This window comes from Chelonoidis abingdonii, chromosome 15 (genome assembly GCF_003597395.2).
Source record: "Chelonoidis abingdonii isolate Lonesome George chromosome 15, CheloAbing_2.0, whole genome shotgun sequence".
Classification (NCBI taxonomy): domain Eukaryota; kingdom Metazoa; phylum Chordata; order Testudines; family Testudinidae; genus Chelonoidis; species Chelonoidis abingdonii.
Genome location: NC_133783.1, coordinates 44,324,475 through 44,346,273, shown reverse-complemented (window position 1 = coordinate 44,346,273; position 21,799 = coordinate 44,324,475). Strand labels below are relative to the sequence as shown.

Below are 21,799 nucleotides of genomic sequence, written 5' to 3'. Positions count from 1 at the left end.
CCCTTTGAGGGACAGGGCTTAGGCCACACCACTCTCCTCAGCATTTCTTACTTACTAGCTTAGGCGACTCCCCATTCAGCATGCTGGATTCAGTGAATTCATTATTAGGCACCTAACTCTCTCCATGTATTGCATAGGGAGCCTGGATGCCTAACTCAGGGTTGTGAACTCCACTAAGAGGCTGAGAGTCACACTTTGGGATAGATTCCCACTACCACCACCTTATACTTATGCAAGGCACTGCACATTTAATCACAACAGAAATATCAAAAGTTAAGAGCTAGAAGCTTATAATAAACATTGTATTAGCTTCGCCTAGAATGACAAGCATGAACATCTCTATTTGCAACAGGTAATGAATTATCATAACAAGAATATAAAATTACAAGATGTCCTGGCTGCTACTTACTCACATTTATGACCTGTAGAAACCATATGATTTCATAATTTTGATTTTAATATTCATCTGGAACATATAGATAGTACAACACAGCCACTCAGGACTTTGAATGTAAGAAGAACTTCAAAATCAATATGTAATTTAACAGGAAGTCAATGCAAATAACATGCTCAGGCAAGCGAGTGTCTGTAAGGATGCAAGGCTCCATTCAGAATACGTTGAATCATAGATATAATGCAGGTTCCTGCAAATAAAAACATTCCAATAATCTAATCTTGAGAAAACAAAAGTGTGTATCAGTGGCTCCAAATCTATTTTGCTATCCTCTGATCTCAACCTAATCACCTTTATTAGATAGCAAAAAGAAGCTTTAGTATGGATTTTAAGAAACAGATCTATGTGAGGATAGTGTATCATCCAAAATTTTTACACTTAAAATGGAATCAGTAACACATTCTCAAATAGAATAATCAGCGTACGAACATGGCTCAGCACCCATGGAGAGCTGATAATTAGTGCTGGATTCAGATTCATAAAGTTGTGGCAAACACAGTCAGAGACATAGCGACAGAGATCCTACATCTATGGCCACAAGTAAGTAAATCATTAAATACTCTTAGTTATTTTGTCTCTGATGTGACATGATCTAAAACTAGACTTTCAAAATTTCAGTTTTATTAAGCAGATCAAAAAGAACAAAGTGAATATGTAATTGTTTATAAAATAGTTTTTTCCAGTAATCCAGATAAAAAATATAGCTTGGAAACTGGGCAAAAATTTGAAAGGTCTACCATCAAAGAATGTTGGGTTTTTTTTTTTCTCCCATAGAGGTATTATTATCTATATATTTTAGGACTTTCTGTAATGTCTTTTACCATAGTATTTAAGTGCCATTGTATTTACTGAAATTTTCTGGGTACTTTCCCCAATTTTAAGGACTGATTCACTATATTCAAAAGATTAAAGCTATAGGCAAGAGATTCTTCTCACAATACCTTGTACAGATAACTGAGGGGAAAAGTAGTAAGTTTTTCATAAGGTTTCACATATATGTCAGAAAGCTTTACATTTACACTGGTGACCATTGACTCTGAAATACCTGTTGTGAGAAATAATTCTTCAAGGATTCTTGGAGACTGGGATGTTGAGCAGTTTGATAAACAGTAAGGCTTTCCAGGGAAATACCTGTAATTAAAAGACAGAAAATACACCAGCAACTAAACAGGATTTTAGTAGCTCCCATTATTCCAATACAATACTACTATAATATTGATTGCATTAAAATATATTACTTTAAAGCCTAAGATGTAGGAATATTTCTTTTAAAAGATTCCTGGGCACTTTGTGTTACAAGATGCAGTACTTTACGTGTCTAGAGCATTTTTAATCTGAGGATGTCAAAGCACTTTACAAACACCATTTAAGCCTTGCAACATCACTGTGAATAAAATAAATATAGTAATTGCCAATTTACTAATGGGGAACGGAGCTAAAGAGAAGGATCAAGTTAGCTTCCCAATGTCAGAGATGGAATCAATGGTAGAGCTGGAAAAACTATTGAGATCTCCTGATTCTCAGTCCTGTCCTCTAATCTCCAGACAGTACAAATCCAATATACACACATCCACGGATGGTTCACAATGAAGAATGAGCCTTTAATCTTTTACTATTACTTTAAGGAAGGATGGAGGTTTCAACAATAAGTTAACAAATTAAAATAAAGCTCTAAAGGCTGCAACAACCTTTTTCTTTGAGTATTGTTGGAAGAACTTCTCTTTTGAGAGATCCACAAGGAAAAAGAAGAGGTGATGAATTAGGTGTTTCCCCTGTAAACAAGCACATTTAAATCATGGTTACTTTTTTAACAGTTGGCACAAATGATGCCTTAAAAGTGCCAAATTTTGAATATATACTGAAAATGCAGTATGCTTCATCCTAGGTGCGTACAAAGCTAAGATAATTGAAAACATTTGTAGTTCAAGCCACGTCTGCAATTCAGAAGGAAGAGGCTATTTAGCATGTAAATTAAAAATGATTCCACTGCTATAGTGTGAATACATTGGTTAAAAAGATCTGGCAAAAAGATAAATTGCATTGCTATATTCTATTTCTTTTGCCTTTCAATAGAGAATACCAACTAAAATGTAAGTTATCTCCTTCTCGTCAGTCACTACTCAATTTTCAGACACACACTTGATTTGCTATTCAAAGGCTTAATCCAACAGAACGTAGCTGCAGCCATCTGAGCCGTGGATAACTCCATGATAGGTCATACTATGTAGGACAGAACAGGCAACTGAAGAAAGGGACAGAATGCTTTGCAAAGACGTTCCAAAGCTACCTCTAGCTACTTTATTTCCTTATTTGTGGGGGAGGAGAGACTCCTACTCCCATTACCATAGTGTCTCAAAGGAGTGTCCCCACTCAACCTTAACCTTTGAGTTGGAGGGCCCCCATCCCTAATTGCTGTTATACTAGGAGGAGCTTGCTGACATCAGTTGAAAGAGCAGGAAGGCTGCTCTTTCCTGGTTGGTTTTTGGAAAGGAGACAGTCTTTGATTTGTATGTTTCTGATGCTTGCTTCTTCATGACTGATCTGTTAAATGGAGACATCAGCTCAGAAGGAGATAATATATTTGGACTACAGTCTCCCTAAGATCCTTTTAAGGGGTTGGCATTTTTAAGGGGTCTATCACTGGAATCTATGTATTCACAAACCCTATCTGATATGGTAGGGTCTTCACTTCCATGCCTAATTCCAACAAGAATGACGGCAGTGTTTGTGAATAGAAGCTCCCCTACTGTATGGGAATGAGAGAACATTAACTGTATTTTGGGAGTATTTCAATCTTTTGCTGGATTTTAGGGATTTTTTTAATAAATAATTTAGGTCACTACTTCAGAAAACTGTTGTTGTTATTTTTTATTGCAAGTGATTGTGTACTTAGAAAACAGGGGTGAAAGATAACAGAGGAAGGAGGGATATGATTATATTTATCTGTAAAATGGTAGTGTATAGAAGCCCCAAGCAGGATCAGGGCATCACTGAGCTAGATGCTGGGGGAATGAATGAGAGAGAGAGAGAAAGGAAAAAAAACACAACAATCTGGATAACTATTTATTTCAAGGTTCACCAGAAGGCCAGGTATATATGGGTAGTCATCCCAGTCTTTTTCTATGCTACTGCCCATCACTGCTTTTTGTTTAAAATGAGATGGTGGTTTGTCAGGCGTTTGGTTAACATTTTGAGTGCTTTTAACAAAAGAAGTAACACAGCTCCCTCCACCATATTACAACTTGAAATACTACATCATACTCAATATTCTAACCAAACTTCCTGCGTATCTATTTCTAAATAATGCTTTTGCAATTGTTATATTTACCGCTGAAAAGAGATCCCAACATGGGGATTCATATTTTAATGAAATGGAGGTCCATGTCAGAAGCAAATGAAACTATGGAAATGACCAATCTTTCTTTTTTCCTAAATGGAACAACAAACTCCTTGTGATTTTTTTTCAGCATGAAACAACATCTGAGCAGTGGACATATTCTAATAAAGTCTGTGCACACGTTTGCTTTTTTATAGGATACTTAGTGTAAAATATATACTGATGCACACAATGGTCTGAGGCAAAATTCTGCACACCTACATCCCTCTTTTTTAAGTAAGTGGGGTCCTTCAAAACTTATTAATTAATAATTCAATTTTCCCTTAAAGAGATTTTTTTCAGGAGTCAATCGCGCAATACATCACAGATTGGGCTGTTTATTTTAAGTATTGAAAAGAGATTCTTGGTTTTCAGCATTAAGCATCAGAGTTGCCTCTGGGGAAAAAAACAGACACCATAGTAAAAATCAAATTGAAGGACCTTATTAGCAGTCAACACAAATTGATCTGAATATCCTAACTGCAAACTGAAGTTTTATTAGGACCCAGAGACATGTTAATAATAAAAGTAATAAATACAGGAAGCAAAAAATTGAGATAAAATGCAGAGGAGTATTCTATGAGATAAAGGCAAAATACATTAATATCGGTCCAACCAAAACTCATGTTTGTTAATTGAAATGTCAATGTGATATCTTGAAAGTAACACTCATCCTTTTTGACTTGTGTTTACAAAGCAAAGAATAATAGTTCAATAGCTCTGTATCAATATACAATGTGACAAGCACTGGCATCAGAAGCATCCTCTAACTTACAAAATCAACACTACAAAGACATTAAATTCTAATAAAGCAAAGAAGATTTGTCTTTAAAAGAGACTGAAACTACCTGTTTAATTAAGGAGTCATTTGATCTATTCTCCTGATTAGCTAAGCCAAAATCAGCATCAAAAACATAGGAAGTAAATAACAAAATAAATGTAACCACTTCAGGGTTTTTTTTCCTGCTGACAGCAAATATAAATGACATACAACCTTTTGTCTATCTAGATTTAGTCTTCTCATTCAATTCCTTATTTGTAATTTTATGTATAAGCAAAACGAAATGGTTGACTAATAACTGCGTAATGGAAAACATTGATTCAGGACATTATTATAATTTATCTCTTACTTCAGAGGTTGTTATAAACAATTTGATAAATTGATTGCTTATTCATAACCAAACTTAGACTTATCGGGTTGGGTATGTTCACATCAGCAACAGGAGTCCCCACTGATTGAAATTTTCTGTATTGTTATGATGCATTCATTGCATTTTTTGCAAGTGTATTGAGATTCCTGCGATTTTGTAGTCTAAAATGTTGCTTGTGATCTAACAAGAAGCTGCCCTCAGCCCAGGAACTTTTCCCAAATTGGTGTAAGACGTGCAATTCCTGCTTTCCTACTGGTGGCTTCCAGGGGCTGCTGTTGGTTCTGGAGGTAGTTCAACTGCTCTCACCAGAAGGTACTGTTTCCTATCTGGCTGCCTCTATCAGTACCAGCTCCTTGCTCTGCACTGCCCGAGTGTGAAAACAGGGAAGAAGCTGCTGGGCTAAGCAGAGCGAACAATAAGAGCTGGGATAAGTGTATCAGCAGAGCAACCCACTCTCTCTCCAACCCATAGAAAACAAATGTGGACGAAGAGAAGGGGCTTACAGAGGAGGAAGTGAGAAAAGACCTGGTCTACACTACGATTTTAGGTCAAATTTAGCAGCGTTACCTTGATTTAACCCTGCACCCGTCCACATGACTAAGTCCTTTTTTTTTACTTAAAGGGCTCTTTAAATAGATTTCTTTACTCCACCTCTGACGAGGGGATTAGCACTGAAATCGGCCTTGCCGAGTCGAATTTGGGGTAGTGTGGATGCAATTCGACAATATTGGCCTCCGGGAGCTATCCCAGAGTGCTTCATTGTGATCACTCTGGACAGCACTCTCAACTCAGATGCATTGGCCAGGTAGACAGGAAAAGACCTGTGAACTTTTGAATTTCATTTCCTGTTTGGCCAGCATGGAGAGCTGATCAGCACAGGTGACCATGCAGAGCTCATCAGCAGAGGTGACCATGGAGTCCCAGAATCGCAAAAGAGCTCCAGCATGGACCGAATGGGAGGTACGGGATCTGATCGCTGAATAGGCAGATGAAGCCATGCTAGCTGAACACCGTTCCAGTAAACAAAATGCCAAAACATTTGAAAAAGCCTCCAAGGGCATGAAGGACAGAGGCTATAACAGGGACTCATAGCAGTGCCGCATGAAAATTAAGGAGCTCAGGCAAGCCTACCAAAAAAACAGAGAGGCAAACAGCCACTCCGGGTCAAAGTCCAAAACATGCCGCTTCTATGATAAGCTGCATGCCATTCTAGGGGGTGCAGCCACCAGTACCCCAATCCTGTGCTTTGACTCCATCAGTGGAGTAGGACGCAACACTGACGCAGGCTTGGGGGACGAGGAAGATGATGAGGAGGAGGTTGAAGATAGCTCACATGAAGGAAGTGGAGAAACCGTTTTTCCCCAACTGCCAGGATCTGTTTCTCACCCTGCACTTGGAATCAGTAACCCCAGAACCCACCCAAGGTGGGCTCCCGGACCCTATAGGCGGAGAAGGGACCTCTGGTGAGTGTACCTTTGTAACTATTAGACATGGTTTAAAAGCAAGTGTGTTTAATGACTGATTTGCCCTGGCATTCGCGGCCAGTACAACTACTGGAAAAGTCTGTTAATGTGTCTGAGGATGGAGCACAAATCCTCCAGGGACATGTGTGGTGGGCTGAAGATGATAGGTGGCCTCAGCTTGCTGACAGAAGGCAGGAGTCAATGCTCAGGCTGCTGGAGCATCAAATTCATATGCTGCAGCATAATGGCTGAGCTGCAGGAAAGGCAGCAGGAGCACAGACCGCTCCTCCAGCCTTTGTGTAACCAATTGCCCTCCTCCCCAGATTCCATAGCCTCCTCACCCAGACACCCAAGAATGCGATGAGAGGACACTCCACCCCAGAGGATTGCTCAAGCAACAGAAGGCTGGCATTCAATAAGTTTTAAAGTGTAGTGTGGCCTTGTCCTTCCCTCCTCCCCCACCCCTCCTGGGCTACCTTGGCAGTTATCCCTCTATTTGTGTGATGAATTAATAAAGAATGCATGAATGTGAAGCAACAATGACTTTATTGCCTCTGCAAGCGGTGATCAAAGTGGGGAGGGGACGGTGGTTAGCTTACAGGGAAGTAGAGTGAACTGACGGGTGGTTTCATCAAGGAGAAACAAACAGAACTAGCCTTCACATCGTAGCCTGGTCAGTCATGAAACTGGTTTTCAAAGCTTCTCTGATGCGCACCGCGCCCTTCTGTACTCTTCTAACCACCCTGGTGTCTAGCTGCGCATAATCAGCGGACAGGCGATTTGCCTCAACCTCCCACCCTGCCATAAACATCTCCCCCTTACTCTCACAGATACTGTGGAGCGCATAGCAAGCAGTAATAACAGTGGGAATATAGGTTTTGCTGAGGTCTAACTGAGTCAGTAAACTTTTTTAAACGTCCAAATGCACATTCTACCACCATTCTGCACTTACTCAGCCAATAGTTGAACAGCTCCTGACTACTGTCCAGGCTTCATGACCCATGGCATTAAAGGGAAGGCTGGGTCCCTAAGGATAACTATAGGCATTTCAACATCCCCAACGGTTATTTTCTGGTCTGGGAAGAAAGTTCCATCCTGCAGCTTTTGAAACGGACCAGAGTTCCTGAAGATGCAAGTGTCATGTACCTTTCCCAGCCATCCCACATTGATGTTGGTGAAATGTCTCTTGTGATCCACCAGTGCTTGCAGCACCATTGAAAAGTACCCCTTTCGGTTTATGTACTCGCTGGCTTGGTGCTCCGGTCCCAAGACAAGGATATGTGTTCCGTCTATTGCCCTCCCACAGTTAGGGAACCCCATTGCAGCAAAGCCATCCACTATAGTTTGCACATTTCCCAGAGTCACTACCCTTGTTATCAGCAGTTCTTTGATTGCGTTGGCTACTTGGATCACAGCAACCCCCACAGTAGCTTTGCCCACTCCAAATTGATTCCTGACTGACCGGTAGCTGTCTGGCATTGCAAGCTTCCACAGGGCTACTGCCACTCGCTTCTCAACTGTGAGGGCTGCTCTCATCCTGGTATTCTGGTGCTTCAGGGCAGGGGAAAGCAAGTCACAAAGTTCCATGAAAATGCCCTTACGCATGCTAAAGTTTCGCAGCCACTGGGAATCATCCCAGACCTGCAACACTATGCAATCCCACCAGTCTGTGTTTGTTTCCCAGGCCCAGAATCGGTGTTCCACGGCATGAACCTGCCCCATTAACACCATGATGTGCACATTGCTGGGGCCCATATTTTGTGAGAAGTCTATGTCCTCATCACTCTCCTCAACACGTTGCCGTTGCCTCCTTGTCTGGTTTTGCTTTTGCAGGTTATGGTTCTGCATATACTGCAGGATAATGCGCGTGTTTACAGTGCTCATAATTGCCGCGGTGATCTGAGTGGGCTCCATGTTCCCAGTGCTATGGTGTCTGTGCTGAAAAGAAGGCGCGAAACGATTGTCTGCTGTTGCTCTGATGGAGGGAGGGGCGACTGATGACATAGCTTACAGGGAATTAAAATCAACAAAGGGGTGGCTTTGCATCAAGGAGAAACACAAACAACTGTCACATAGAATGGCCCCCTCAAGGATTGAACTCAAAACCCTGGGCTTAGCAGGCCGTTGATTTCACAAAACAAATCGGGTCAATTTCTTGTTTTGATCCATCTATCTTTTAGATCTTAGGCTGGCAGCAGACGGTGCAGTACAACTGCCAGCCACCGTCATCTCTGGGGTGCTCGGAAGAAGATGGGAATGACCTGGTTAAGTCACTCTCATGTCTGCCCAGGCGCCCCTGACCGGTCTCACCGAGGTTGGCTAAAAGAGCACCCAGGAATATGACAATGATGGCTACCAATTGTAATGCACCATGTACTGCTAAAAGGCAATGAGCTGCTGCTGTGTAGCACTGCAGTCCCACATCTGCCAGCACCCAGGAGATGTACGGTGAGAGGGAGCTGAGCGGGCTCCATGCTTGCCGTGGTATGGCGTCTGCTCAGATAATCCAGGAAAAAAGGCGTGAAACGATTGTCTGCCGTTGCTTTCATGGAGGGAGGGAGAGAGAGGGGGGCCTGACGACATGTACCCAGAACCACCCATGACACTGTTTTTGCCCCATCAGGCATTGGGATCTCAACCCAGAATTCCAATGAGTGGGAGAGACTGCGGGAACTGTGGGATAGCTACCCACAGTGCAACGTCTGGAAGTTGACGCTAGCCTCGGTATTGTGGACGTAGTCCGCCGAGTAATACACTTAGAGCATTTTGTGTAGGGACACACACAATTGACTGTATAAAAACAATTTCTAAAAAAAGACTTCTATAAATTCAACCTAATTTCGTAGTGCAGACATACCCAAAGTCTATTAGGGAGAAGGCTGTGCCTTTAATGCACACACCCAAGTGGGGGCAGGTTATCCTCCTAAAACTCAAATAAGAAGCAGCCAAACCAAAAATCTTTTTAGATTTAATTTAAAACGAAGAGCTGGTTTGCCCTCCCTCCTTTTCATCACTTTTGATCCTGCATGGTAGGCAAGCCTCTGTTTTTTCCATTGGAATGGTACAGTCATTTATTGGGGTCAGATAAAGACTTCCTTTTCTGTAATATAGCACTGTCTTGGAGCAATCAATAGAGCTCTTAAAGGTCATTTTGCTTTAGTGCAATTCAGGTCCTTTCTTATTATTGGTTTCCCAAAAATGTCACAATTCCAATCTCTGGAGAGTAATCTTTGGTATTACACATTTTTTTCCCCTTGCATTTATTCTAAATCTATAATTTTTTTCCTACATTCTCAGATCACGTGGCCGGGACAGACATCTGTCCTCTCTCCTTTCAAATTCTCTTCAAAGTGCACCTTTTCTGCAAAACCCACAAATACTAACCTATAATCCAAAATTATGGTTACCCACAATTTTTTAAAGAATAATCTCTGAGAAAACCTTCTGTATTGCATGATCTTTAAGATACAGACCATGTGTTGTTCTTTTATGCCTTGTGCAATCTTATATAGGCCAAGATATTACTACTATATTTTTCACTTCCAGAATTTTTTTTCATTTAAAGTCAGCAGCTGTCTTTCTTGATTATTAAGATGATTCAATTTATTTAAAAACCTGCTTATGCAATTTAAAAAAAATCTTGCAGCTTCTCTGTAAATAAAAGTTTGACAGATCTAATCCTACTTTTTCATTTGGCTACATAAATCTCTGTTGTGCATAAAAGATTGTACTAATAACCCTCCATCCATAACACATGTTATGTCCAACGGCCAAAAAATAATCTACCTAGGTTCTGATCCCGTGCCCATCACTATAGTATCTGAGCACCTCGCTAAAAGATACATGTAGTCAGCAGGATGACAAGCTATGGTCAAGTAATAAAGTATTTAAGACAGCAGCTACAGTAATTCACCTAACAGCTAAAATAATTGCACGGATCACCATCTGTTTCTGCATCTGGCTGTCCACAGGTGGACCATTTTCACTTTATTGGTTAAATAAAATGACTTTTCAAAGCCTGGTCATTCTCTGTTCTATTGATGGATACTGCCTATGTCTCTAAACCAATGTTTTTGCCCCTTCCTCTCCCCCTTCTTCCCCCTAATGTTTGGAGAAGAAAGCTCCCATCTCCCTGGCCTATAAAAAGCAATTCTTCAGCTGAATGGCTATCTCCCCCAATCCTCAATTTCACTGTCTCTTTGAGACTCTGCATTGCAGTTTCCTTAACACCCTGACACCTTGCACTACCAGCAGAGGGACAAACTCAGTATTCAGAGGACTTAGGGTACAGAGCACCTAGACACTTGGTGCACAGCCTCACAGAGTTTCTATAGCTGGCACACACACAGAGCTCAATAAATCTCAAAGACTTTTTAACATTAATTCTTGCCTAAATCTGTGATCTTCTCTTGTTAAGCATCTCATCAAGCAAATATCAATTTGAATTTGAACACACTTTAAAGTCAGTATGAACATCAATTATGAACTCTCCTAAACACTATATATATCAGAGGTTCTGATACCAGTCTCACTTCCTTAGCAATTATCTCTTATGGTGTAGGTTTCTCCTAATTCTAGAATCCCAGCTGTTTGATCATGAAACATCTCTGTATGGCTTGTAATTGTTCTATCCTACAGTTGCCCAATAAACAATTATCAGCCACCAGGCCTAAACATGTTTCTGAAAAACACTACTACAGGGAAAACTGATACTTTAAATTTCTGATTATGGAGCTGGTTGGTTCCCCACTATCTGTGCATACAATACATAATTTAATAGCCTGGCTATATGCAGTGCAGGACAGTATAACAAAAACTGATAAAGACAATACCTAAGCTTTCTAAATTAGTATTTTCCACTGGACCAGCTGACTTGAAATCACACAGAACAGACAAGAGTTTGATATTGTTAGAAGTAGCTAGTAGTCCTGCATTACAGCTTTCACCATAACAAAAGCTAAGCTCAGCTTTCCCTTGGAACCTTCCTCCCACCCCCGCTTTCTTAACTTTCTCAAAACAATTCTCGTTTGGGACTTGTCTGGATAATTTTAAGGAAGAAAGGGTTATCTCTTTATCTACTTTTGAATCATTGGAATGCTGTGGGGAGGGGGGGGGAAATGCCAGCCTCATTTAGTTTGGGGTAATGTCTAATTCTGAAGCAAGGAAAATCAGTATCAAAGGGACATGGAATATCAATTGCACCAAGATACATAAACAGGCTACATCTGCAGCTCTGCCTTTCATTACATTATAAAAGTCGTGGCTAATAGGGTCAGTAAATGCCACTTTGTCTGTTGGATCACAAAATATTTTATAATTATTATTACAATTTACTTCATATAAACTAATATACTGATTGGATATTGTATAAACCTATTTATCCAAAACATGTTGGGGACAGCTGAAGCATTCCAACAAAAGGTGTTTCAGGATTCTGCTGAACACCTCTACACAGACTATGTGCAATATTTTTAAATAAATTAAAATAAGTTTAAAATAAATTTGCCTTAACTGAAATATTTCTGCATACTTACTTGCGCAAATGTATCCAGCTAGTTTTTCAGCATTTCCACACTTTTCTCCTTGTGGAGCAAGGCCAATTTCCTCCACTGTAAGAAAAGTAACAAAAAAATATATTGTTTGACAGAATGTGACAACCAATCTGAATTTATTTTCGGAAACGTCTGAATGGAAAAAGGAGATCCAGCTTGATCTATCTTTTACTGAATTTTCTTTAGATTCTCTTGAATCTTTTTTTTAAGTAACATACCACCTAAGGATTTGATCCTTGATCACACAGGGGGAGAGCAATATGGGGGATTATGGAGTATCTGAACTTCCTTCTGGAGCCTGTTTGTGAGTAATGCTGCGAGTCTGTCACGGATGTCACAGATTCTGTGACTTTCCGTGACCTCCGTGACTTCTACAGTGGCTGCTGCTGGCTTGGGGGCTGCCTGAGCCAGGCAGCTCTTCAGGCAGCAGCAGCAGTTTGGGTGTGTGGGAGGAGACGCAGGGGCAGGGGATTGGAAAGTGCGGGGGGGAGGACTTATCTCACAGTGAGGGAGCTCCCACTGGCATGGCCCTGCAGCTCCTAGGCAGCGGAGGAGCCGGGGGGGGCTCCACGCCACACACTGCCCATGGCTGCAGGGCCCTCCATCACAGCTCCCATTGGCTGCGGTTCCCAGTAAATGGGAGCTGCGGCAGCCAGTGCTTGTGCCTAGAAGCTATAGGGATGTGGAGCCGGGTAGGGAGCCCCTGCTAGTCCTGCCAATCTTCCCCCGCCAGCACCAGCAGGGGTCCCGGGCCGCGCACCTCAGCCTGGCTTCCCCCTCACCCCAGCACCAGCAGGGGTCCCGGGCCACATGCCTCAGCCTGGCTCCTGACCCCCCCATCCCAGCACCAGCAGGGGTCCCAGGCCGTGGACCTCAGCCTGGCTCCCACCCCCAGCACCAGCAGGGGTCCTGGGCTGAGTTCCTCAGCACAGCTTCCCCCCTCACCTCCCAGCACAGCGGGGGTCTCAGGCCACACACCTTGGCCTGGTTCCCTCCCTCACCTCAGCACCAGCAGCGGACCCGGACCACCCCTCTCCCCCAGCCTCCCACCCAAGTTTTAGTCACAGGTATTTTTAGTAAAAGTCATGGACAGGTCACATACCGTGAATTTTCGTTTAGTGCCTGTGACCTGTCCATGACTTTTACTAAAAATACCTGTGACTACAACGTAGCCTTAATCATTGGCCCCAAATTTACAGGGGGCAAAGGTGCCAGTGTTGGCTCACTGCACAAAACAGGGTGCATTCCCTGTGATTGCGCCTATGCTCCTGCTGAGCATATAGACGTAGCTTATCAGGTGTGCAGCTCTCCTCTGCGATGCAGGATAAAAAAAATGAAAATCTAATAGTACACTACGTCTCTTATTTACCTATTCTGGAAATCCCAAGGAGTTAACTAAATAGGGTCAGATGTGACTGGCTCAAGCTTTCTTTCAGTCCATATTATTTTCTTTTTCTTGACTGATCTTGTAAATTGTGACCTTCTATGTGCAGTTAAACTAATATCTTCTGTACTTCTAGAAATTAAATCCAGATTATCCCCATGCTAAGCAACCGTTAACTCATATACGCTAAGTATCACTAAACATTTTAGGTCTCTTGCACAAAAACAAAACATCTGATGCAAAGCTGAGCTATCTTTTGTCTCCTTGAGGCTCTTACATACATCTTGGTAGCCTTACATACATCTTGGTAGCTTAGTGGGATCGGCAACCTTTGGCACACAGCACACCAGGGTAAGCACCTGGCGGGCCAGGCCAGTTTGTTTACCTGCCACGTCTGCAGGATCAGCTGATCGCAGCTCCCACTGGCTGTGGTTCGCCCTTCCAAGCCAATGGGGACTGCGGGAAGCGGCATGGGCCGAGGGATAGAATCCCTGGAATAGAATCCCTGCCGATCCCTGGAATAGAATATCAGTGTTGGAAGGGACCTCAGGAGAACATCTAGTCCAACTCTCTACTCAGAGCAGGACCAATCCCCAACTAAATCATCCCAGCCAGGGCTTTGTCAAGCCTGACCTTAAAAACCTCTATGGAAGGAGATTCCACCACGTCCCTACGTAACCCATTCCAGTGTTTCACCACCCTCCTAGTGAAAAAGCTTTTTCCTAATATCCAACCTAAACCTCTCCCACTGCAACTTGAGACCATTACTCCTTGTTCTGTCATCTGCTACCAGTGAGAACAATCTAGATCCATCCTCTTTGGAACCCCCTTTCGGGTAGTTGAAAGCAGCTATTAAATCCTCCCTCATTCTTCTCTTCCACAGACTAAATAATCTCAGTTCTCTCAGCCTCTCCTCGTCAGTCATGTGCTCCAGCCCCCTAATCATTTGTGTTGCCCTCTGCTGGACTCTTTCCAATTTTTCTACATCCTCCTTGTACTGTGGTGCCCAAAACTGGACACAGTACTCTAGATGAGGCCCCGCCAGTGCTGAATAGAAGGGAAGAATCATGTCCCTCGATCTGCTGGCAATGCTCCTACTTATACAGCCCAAAATGCTGTTAGCCGTCTTGGCAACAAGGGCACATTGTTGACTCATATCCAGCTTCTTGTCCACTGTAACCTCTAGGTCCTTTTCTGCAGAACTGCTGCCTAGCCACTTGGTCCCTAGTCTGTAACAGTGCATGGGATTTTTCCATCCTAAGTGCAGGACTCTGCACTTGTCCTTGTTGAACCTCATCAGATTTCTTTTGGCCCAATCCTCTAATTTGTCTAAGTCCCCTTATATCCTATCCCTACCCTCCAGCATGTCTATCACGCCTCCCAGTTTATCCAGTCATATTGAGGGGAATAAAACCTGTACCTAGCTCTGGAGTCTCACTTGTCCTCATGGGCATGCGACTGTAAGATATTTTTGCAGGGAACTGAACAATTGCTCAGGCTATGTATTTACACCAAATAGTGGTGGGATAGGCAATGAGACAGGTGCAAGGAATCACATCACATAGCTATTGACACCTGCTAATGACGAACATTGTGCAACTTGTAACAAAACAGTTGCCATATAAATTCATCTTCTAATTCAAACAACAAAATGTCATCTAGCACGCTGACGTTTACAAGCAGACAGGGTTTAAATGAAATTAACATACAATTTAAAATGTGCCAAATTAACAAGAGGGAAAAAATCCACAGCCCTGTACACTTTAAATAACACAGTATTGATGTATCCTGCAGTACCCCAGCTAAATGTCAAATGTTCTGCACTGTCTGATTTAGACTTTGGTTACCCATAACACTAAAAACCACACATACAATAGCTAACAGTAGCAGAAAAAACTTAGAACCAAACTGTGCTGCTTGTCTCTTTATAGACCTATGTTACATCTTGTTTACCTATGAGATGTAGTATCTTAATAGAAGAAATGTAAAACTTGCATGGGACACCTAGGTCAGACTTAAACATAAACACCGTGTTATAGAGTTATAACCAATGTATCAGGCCAATAACAAACAGTGAATCTACACCTTAGTTAAAGTGGTTAAAATTAATTCAGCTAACCTTATACCGAATAAGTCATCATTTACAAAATAAAGATCAAGTAAATAAATAAAACTGATATTACTGAAAAAGTGCAGTAAACTCCAGTTAAGAGAACTATATAATAGCTGATTTGTGCTACTAGCCTACCTCTGCTTTGACATGCTCTCAAAACAAAAACAAAAGGCAAACAACTTAAGTGTCAGTTAATAGGATTTCAACATATGGTAGAAGGATTCTTTGCCCACAGCATGAGTTATTTGTACAGCATAATTAAAACATTTTATACAATTTATTTAAATTCTCTGATGATGGATCACACCAGAGAAACAATGGATGAAATCCTACCCCCTTGAAGTCAATGGAAATTTTGTCACTGACTTCAATGGCACCAGCATTTCATCCAAACTATAAATAAACAGAAAATACATATGAATTCAATACCTGGTTTTTTTCTTTTTTTGACTAATCTTTTAAATCACCATTAATGTAATCGCAATTGCATTACAATGGGGAAAATAACGTGCATCCCAGGGCCAGATCCTCAGCTGGTATTGCTCTAACAATGTGTATAAAACTGACTTTTTAGAAATTTTCACTTGTTAATTAAAAGGAGTTTCTTATCCTTTTGTTCTGGGCAACCTTGAACTAAGGTTAATGCTTCAAGAATTGTACTGAAGAGGTTGTTTTGTATAAGGGTTTCTTCTTTAATCCAGCTTACCTAGAGAAGCTGTAGCTTTTCCTACAACATATGCTGATTTGGTATTCCATTTTTCTTTAAGAGAATTTCTCCAGGCTGTAAAACATTACATTATAGATATGCATTTGGCAATAAAGCATAAACATCAGAGTATTTGGACATCTGCCCAAAAGATAGCTTATTTATCTTGAGAAATCTGTGAGTGCAACAAAATACTAATAACCAATAGTAGACTATAAATGTCAGCAATTCTACGTGTACAACATAAAAATTTTAAATCAGTTATATGGTTTACTATAAAAATAGTCTATAACATACTTAAAAAAGCTTTGGTTGAACAAATACTGTTTTCAATTACGTGTGTTAAAAATACTACTTAATGCATACTTGCACAGTTCCAGATCAACTGCAACTTGTAATGCTCATTTATATTTTGACATTAACTGGGAATAAAAACTCAGTTAACTTGCAGAAGAAAAAGAATTCCAGAGCAAAAAGTGTATGATAAACTGATGAATTTCAAATTGTGCAATAAGGATATCCAATATAGATTCAGTCTTAAAACTGAAAACTTAGATGTAGAATAAATGAAGATTTCATGCCAACAAATCAAAGATTGGTAAATAAATCCTATATTCATGCACTGGAATACTTTAGTATACAGCTTTATTATTTTATAAAAATAATAAGACAAATGTATACGCTGATTGTGCTTTGAATAAAAAAGAAAAAATAGATCTATCAATATGGAAAAAAATATTATCCTAGAGAAGCAGACACCAAAATAAAATGGCTAGGAAATAGCTTTTCCTTCTAAAAATGTTAGTTAAATTATAGCTTCACACTGAGCAATGCTGTTCAGCTCCAGCCTCCTCCTCCTCTCAATTCCTGAAAAACTGATTGAGCAGAGATAGAACTGATAGGTCTCCTATTATAATGTCTTATATAAAATAACAGTACAGACTCACATGAAATATATTGAGGTCATTTCTACCCTTCAGTTTTTTTAAATAATGACTGAGTACAAGCAGAAAAGATCCAGAGAGAGTCATGGGAAAAAGGAAAAAAAAAACACAAGAGAAAAAATGGAAAGCCTTCCAAATAAGGTGATATTGAAAAGATTGGGACTGATTAGCTTAGAAAGGAGTCTGAATAAGAGGGGACATGTGTGACACTACAGACCTTATATTCAGACTCTACACACTATTGTGATCTTTGTACAAATATCCCTTGTGAGGTTTCATTTAAAAACTAATAACGCATTGACCATTAATATTTTTGCATAATATATGCACAGGGTGTGTACAAAAAGTTATGAATATATGCTGGAAATATGACTACAGTGTGTTTAAACCAGGTATGTCAGAGGAGATGGTAAACAGGTCTGCCTTAGACAAGGGAATGTGTATTTGATTCTCTGACCAGCCTGATCTTCAGGCAAAGACAATGAAGGTCCACTTTTACATATTAGGTAAACAAAGCTGTTAAACTAATAAGACGGGAGAGAAAGAGCATGGAGCTTCCTTTACCACCAGACTTCATGTTGTCTTCCTTGCAGTTTGAAAAAAACTTTATTTTGAGGGGTAACCCTCAGAAAAAAATCATTTAAAAGGTTTATTAGTCTATAAAGACAGGGGGGTCTGAACCTCAAGTGATAAGCAACTGAATTAACTGATTGTATACAATATTACTACATTATAAAAGTGTATAGCAGGAGGTCTTTTATGAAACCCTATGACACAATAGTGATTAATATCAGTGTGAACTGTATGTGTTAACACTACATAAGAAATTATGGATACTCATTGATACTAGGCTTTCCTGTCTGTGGCCAAAGGGAAAAACAAGCTTTCCCTCAGACAAGAATGAAGGCAGCTGTCTACCTGTCTCCAATGAAATTATGCAAGGTGTGACCAGAAATACTAAAAGTTCTATTTACACAGAGATCAGCAGGGGAAGGGAAGACCACAGGAAAGGAAAAACAGCATGAGGTCATCCTGCCTCTTGAAACAAGTTAATTGAACTTTGGAAAATATAAGCAAGGGCAGAAGTCATCTTTGGCATCCATCACTAGACAGACAGACAGAAGGGAACAGAGCTTTTGCAAGCTGAGAAACATGGATCCTTCCACCAAGGGCGGGGGTAGAGAGGAAGGTAGGGTGGAAGTCTCTGGAAACTGAATATAGGTGAGAAACCATGTTGAACAAGGCCTGTACCTTGCTAGATTAAGTTTTAGACTTTTAGCTGTGTATTTCCACTTTTATTTGCTTGTAACTCTTCCTAATTTTATTCCTTTACCTGGCATCACTTGGCCTACGTCCTATCTTAACACATTTGTTTTATTTTTACGATAGACCAACTCAAGTGTTGCGTTTAAATGGAAGGGTGTATTTACCTCATTTAAGTTAATAAGCTCTGATGTGATTTTGTGTCTTCAAAGAAATAAGAAGGTTCGTTTGTTCCTCTAAATTGTCCAGGAGAAGGCTGGACAGTGCACAGCACATGGTTCTGGCAAAATTTGGGATTGGAAGTGTGTTAGGGCCACCTTGCTGGTTGTAACCCAGGCTGGTGGAAGCCAGAGAGGGGCTGTAGTCAGACTGCTGGGATCAGAGTTGCTGAACCAGGGCTGTCTAGATACTTCAGGGTGTAACCTGCATGCTTGTAGGCTGGCTGTGAGCATCCCAGGCTGGGAGCTACAGTAGCAAAGCATTGTAAGATGCACAGGTTGCAGGGCAAATAGTGACACAACCCCCTCACACACACTTCTCTGGACTGCACCCTGACTGATAACATGATAGAGGTATATGTAATTATTTAAAATATGTATGTATTCCAGTAGTGCTCAAAAGCCCGAATCAGGATTGGGGCCCAACTGTAACAAGTATTGTACATATACAAACAAAGAGATGGTCTTTGCCCCCAAAAGCTTAAAATCAAAGGTGCTAATCCTGCAAACACTTAAATACAGGAACAGTCTCACTGAGCTGGTACTACTTACATTTGTAAAATTATTCATATACATGTTTGCATGATCAAAGCCTAAATACGGAGAAGGTAAATCAGGTGTTTCTAATTACCCTTGCTCATAATACAAGAATGAGGGGGAAATCATTTGAAATGAGAAGATAAATACATTTAAAACTTGTGAAAGGAAATAATTGTTTAACCAGTGCACAGTTAACTTGTGGAACTCATTGCCAGAAGATAAAACATTGAGTTCTAGAGTTTAGTAGGATTTAAAAAAGGATAAGATCGTTTTATAGTTAATGAGAACAATCAGAATTATGTTAGTGCGAAGAGATGTCTACCCCACACAAGGCCTGAAGGGGTTAGGATGGCGAGATGGGCCAATTAACCACCCACGCAGCACCTGAAGGAGGTGGCAAGGACCAATCAGAAATGAGGCTGAGCTGGACAGGAACAGACTGGGCCTGTATAAAGCCCAGCAGTTGAGGGCAGATGGCAGCTATAGAGAGTAAGTCACTCTCAGGATAAGAGAAGGTAAGGTAGGACGTAGCCCAGGGATACAGCAGTAAGGTTCAGGACTGTGCAGACCTTGACAGCTTGTTGTAAGGTCCCTGGGCTGGAACCCAGTATAGAGGGCAGGCCTGGGTTCCCCTGCCAGCCACTGGAGAAGGGGCACTGTTAAGGGGCAGTGAATGGGAAGACTGCCTGGGACAGTGAGACCAGAGAGACTTTGACTCCCCAGAAGGGGAGTACTAAAGTGACCTGGCTGGAGGGCCAAGCCACAGAGGGAGAGCAGTTGAGTCCTGAGAGAGTGAGGCACAGAGAGAGTGATGGAGTGCCACTGCAGGAAGGGGCATTGGCCTGGCAGAGCTAATCCCCAGGAGTGAGTAGAGCACCCCAGGACAGTTAGATTCAAATCTTAAAGGGTATGTATCCTTGTTCTATGGAGGTAAACCAATTACTAACTATCTGAGAATAGAAAGAAACTTTCTCTACACGCAGGCTATTCAATAATTGTCCATTTATATGCTTTCTTGCACCTTCCTCTGAAGCATCTTGTACTAGCCACTGTTGAAGCCAGAATACCTGACTAGACAGACTACTGATCTAATCTGGTATGACAATTTCTATGTAATGTTCCACAAACCTTTTCCACCCAACCTGGTACATTGCTGTTTATTCATTATCATTTGTTCACTGTCTTTTCACTACTTTTCAATCCACATGACAGATTTTTTTATATCCAAGATTTAAAAAAACTGTTTCAAGTAAGATTTCATGAGAAGCATACATGCATGATGATGGGGATGGCCAGTTTCTAGTGGCTAGAGAGTTTTCAGTGGACGCCTATGTACAGTCCCAGAATATACATTTATATATTAAAAACTGAAATGGATTCCTCAGTCAGTGCTTACTACTGTCCTAGCATTACTAAGAAGAATAACTTGCATTCACTTTATGGGGAAAAATGAAGTCTAATTAGTAACTTGAACTCAGAGTTTTTTGTTATACTAATAATTTTTCTAATTATGGGGGGGAACAAACAAACAAAATCTCTACATGTGAAAGCTCACCTAAGCATAAAGCCGCATGGTGCCTTTAAATATTCAAAGTCAATTATTAGATATAATTTTTTTTTAAATATACACATACATACATATTAAGTAGACTCTGGTGGGAGAAAGAATGAAATTTACAAAACTTCACTTAAAAAGACATAACCAAAGGTATAAATCTGCACTTACCTTCATTTTTACTATTCTCTCCCAAACATAACTTGGCAGCTTCTACTGCTCTTGGACTGGTAAAAATTAAACCCTCATAATGATCTGGATGAGAGAGCTACCAAAAACAATTTAGAAAATATATTTAGATAAACTCTGGGAAGTTCAAAAAACATACAGTCAATGTTACAATTTTATAATATGAATGTTACAAACCAAAGTGGCAAATATTTTGATCACTTAATACAAGTAGCAGAAATATTATTGAGATTTATAATACTAAATTTAGGCTAACTCAAACTTTCACACAAAACAATGTTAATTCTGAAATCTGAAAGTAGGAACAGACATAAATTCTTCTTACCAGACTTGTATGTGAGAAAAGTGTTATATGATGGATTTAAAATTCTTACAGGGGAAGCTAATAATTATTGCTAGCAATAACTCAGGTGCTTGCCTCACTGCCAGGATGAAGACTAGTTCAGATTATTGGCTGTCTATGCGAAAAACAACACCAACAAAAAAAATGTCTGTGAGATCCTAATAATTGTAGGCCTTGTCTGAACATAGTAACAGATTACACAATTTAAATTTAGCATTTCAGTAAATATCCCTGGACATTTGTAAGAACAAGGATAACACAGAACTATGTATCTCAAATTTTCAATAAAATAATTTTTAAAATGGTAACAAGGCAGAGAGAACATCAAGTGTGCAATTTTGTGGGTGCAACACAAAACTTTAAGCCCAAGGCAAGAGACGGGCTAAGACAGCTGTTAAGCCAATTTTTTTCCCCTCATGGTTCTAGGGTAATGGGGGGCTGAAAAGTACTGAGCACTTTTGAAAATCTCACTGTTTTATTTAGGTGCCTACATGGGAGCTATTGGGTGCTGAGCTCTTTTCAAGACCTGGCATAAAAGTGTAAAATAC

General features: G+C 40.6%; 1 protein-coding gene across 4 annotated transcripts in view; it reads right to left on the bottom strand.

Annotated features, from left to right (window-relative positions):
* The window catches only part of UROS (uroporphyrinogen III synthase), a 38,699-nt gene that overhangs the window by 5,950 nt on the left and 10,950 nt on the right, over nucleotides 1–21,799 (bottom strand). For 3 of the 4 annotated variants that reach the window (XM_032787086.2, XM_032787084.2, XM_032787085.2), the window contains 5 exons: nucleotides 20,891–20,987; nucleotides 16,200–16,274; nucleotides 11,979–12,053; nucleotides 2,143–2,226; nucleotides 1,500–1,585 (listed from right to left, as the gene is read on the bottom strand). In XM_032787086.2, coding sequence (XP_032642977.1) covers nucleotides 1,500–1,585; nucleotides 2,143–2,226; nucleotides 11,979–12,053; nucleotides 16,200–16,274; nucleotides 20,891–20,987 — 417 coding nt within the window. The remainder of the gene's footprint in view (nucleotides 1–1,499; nucleotides 1,586–2,142; nucleotides 2,227–11,978; nucleotides 12,054–16,199; nucleotides 16,275–20,890; nucleotides 20,988–21,799) is intronic. The other variant, XM_032787087.2, reaches the window with a different exon arrangement.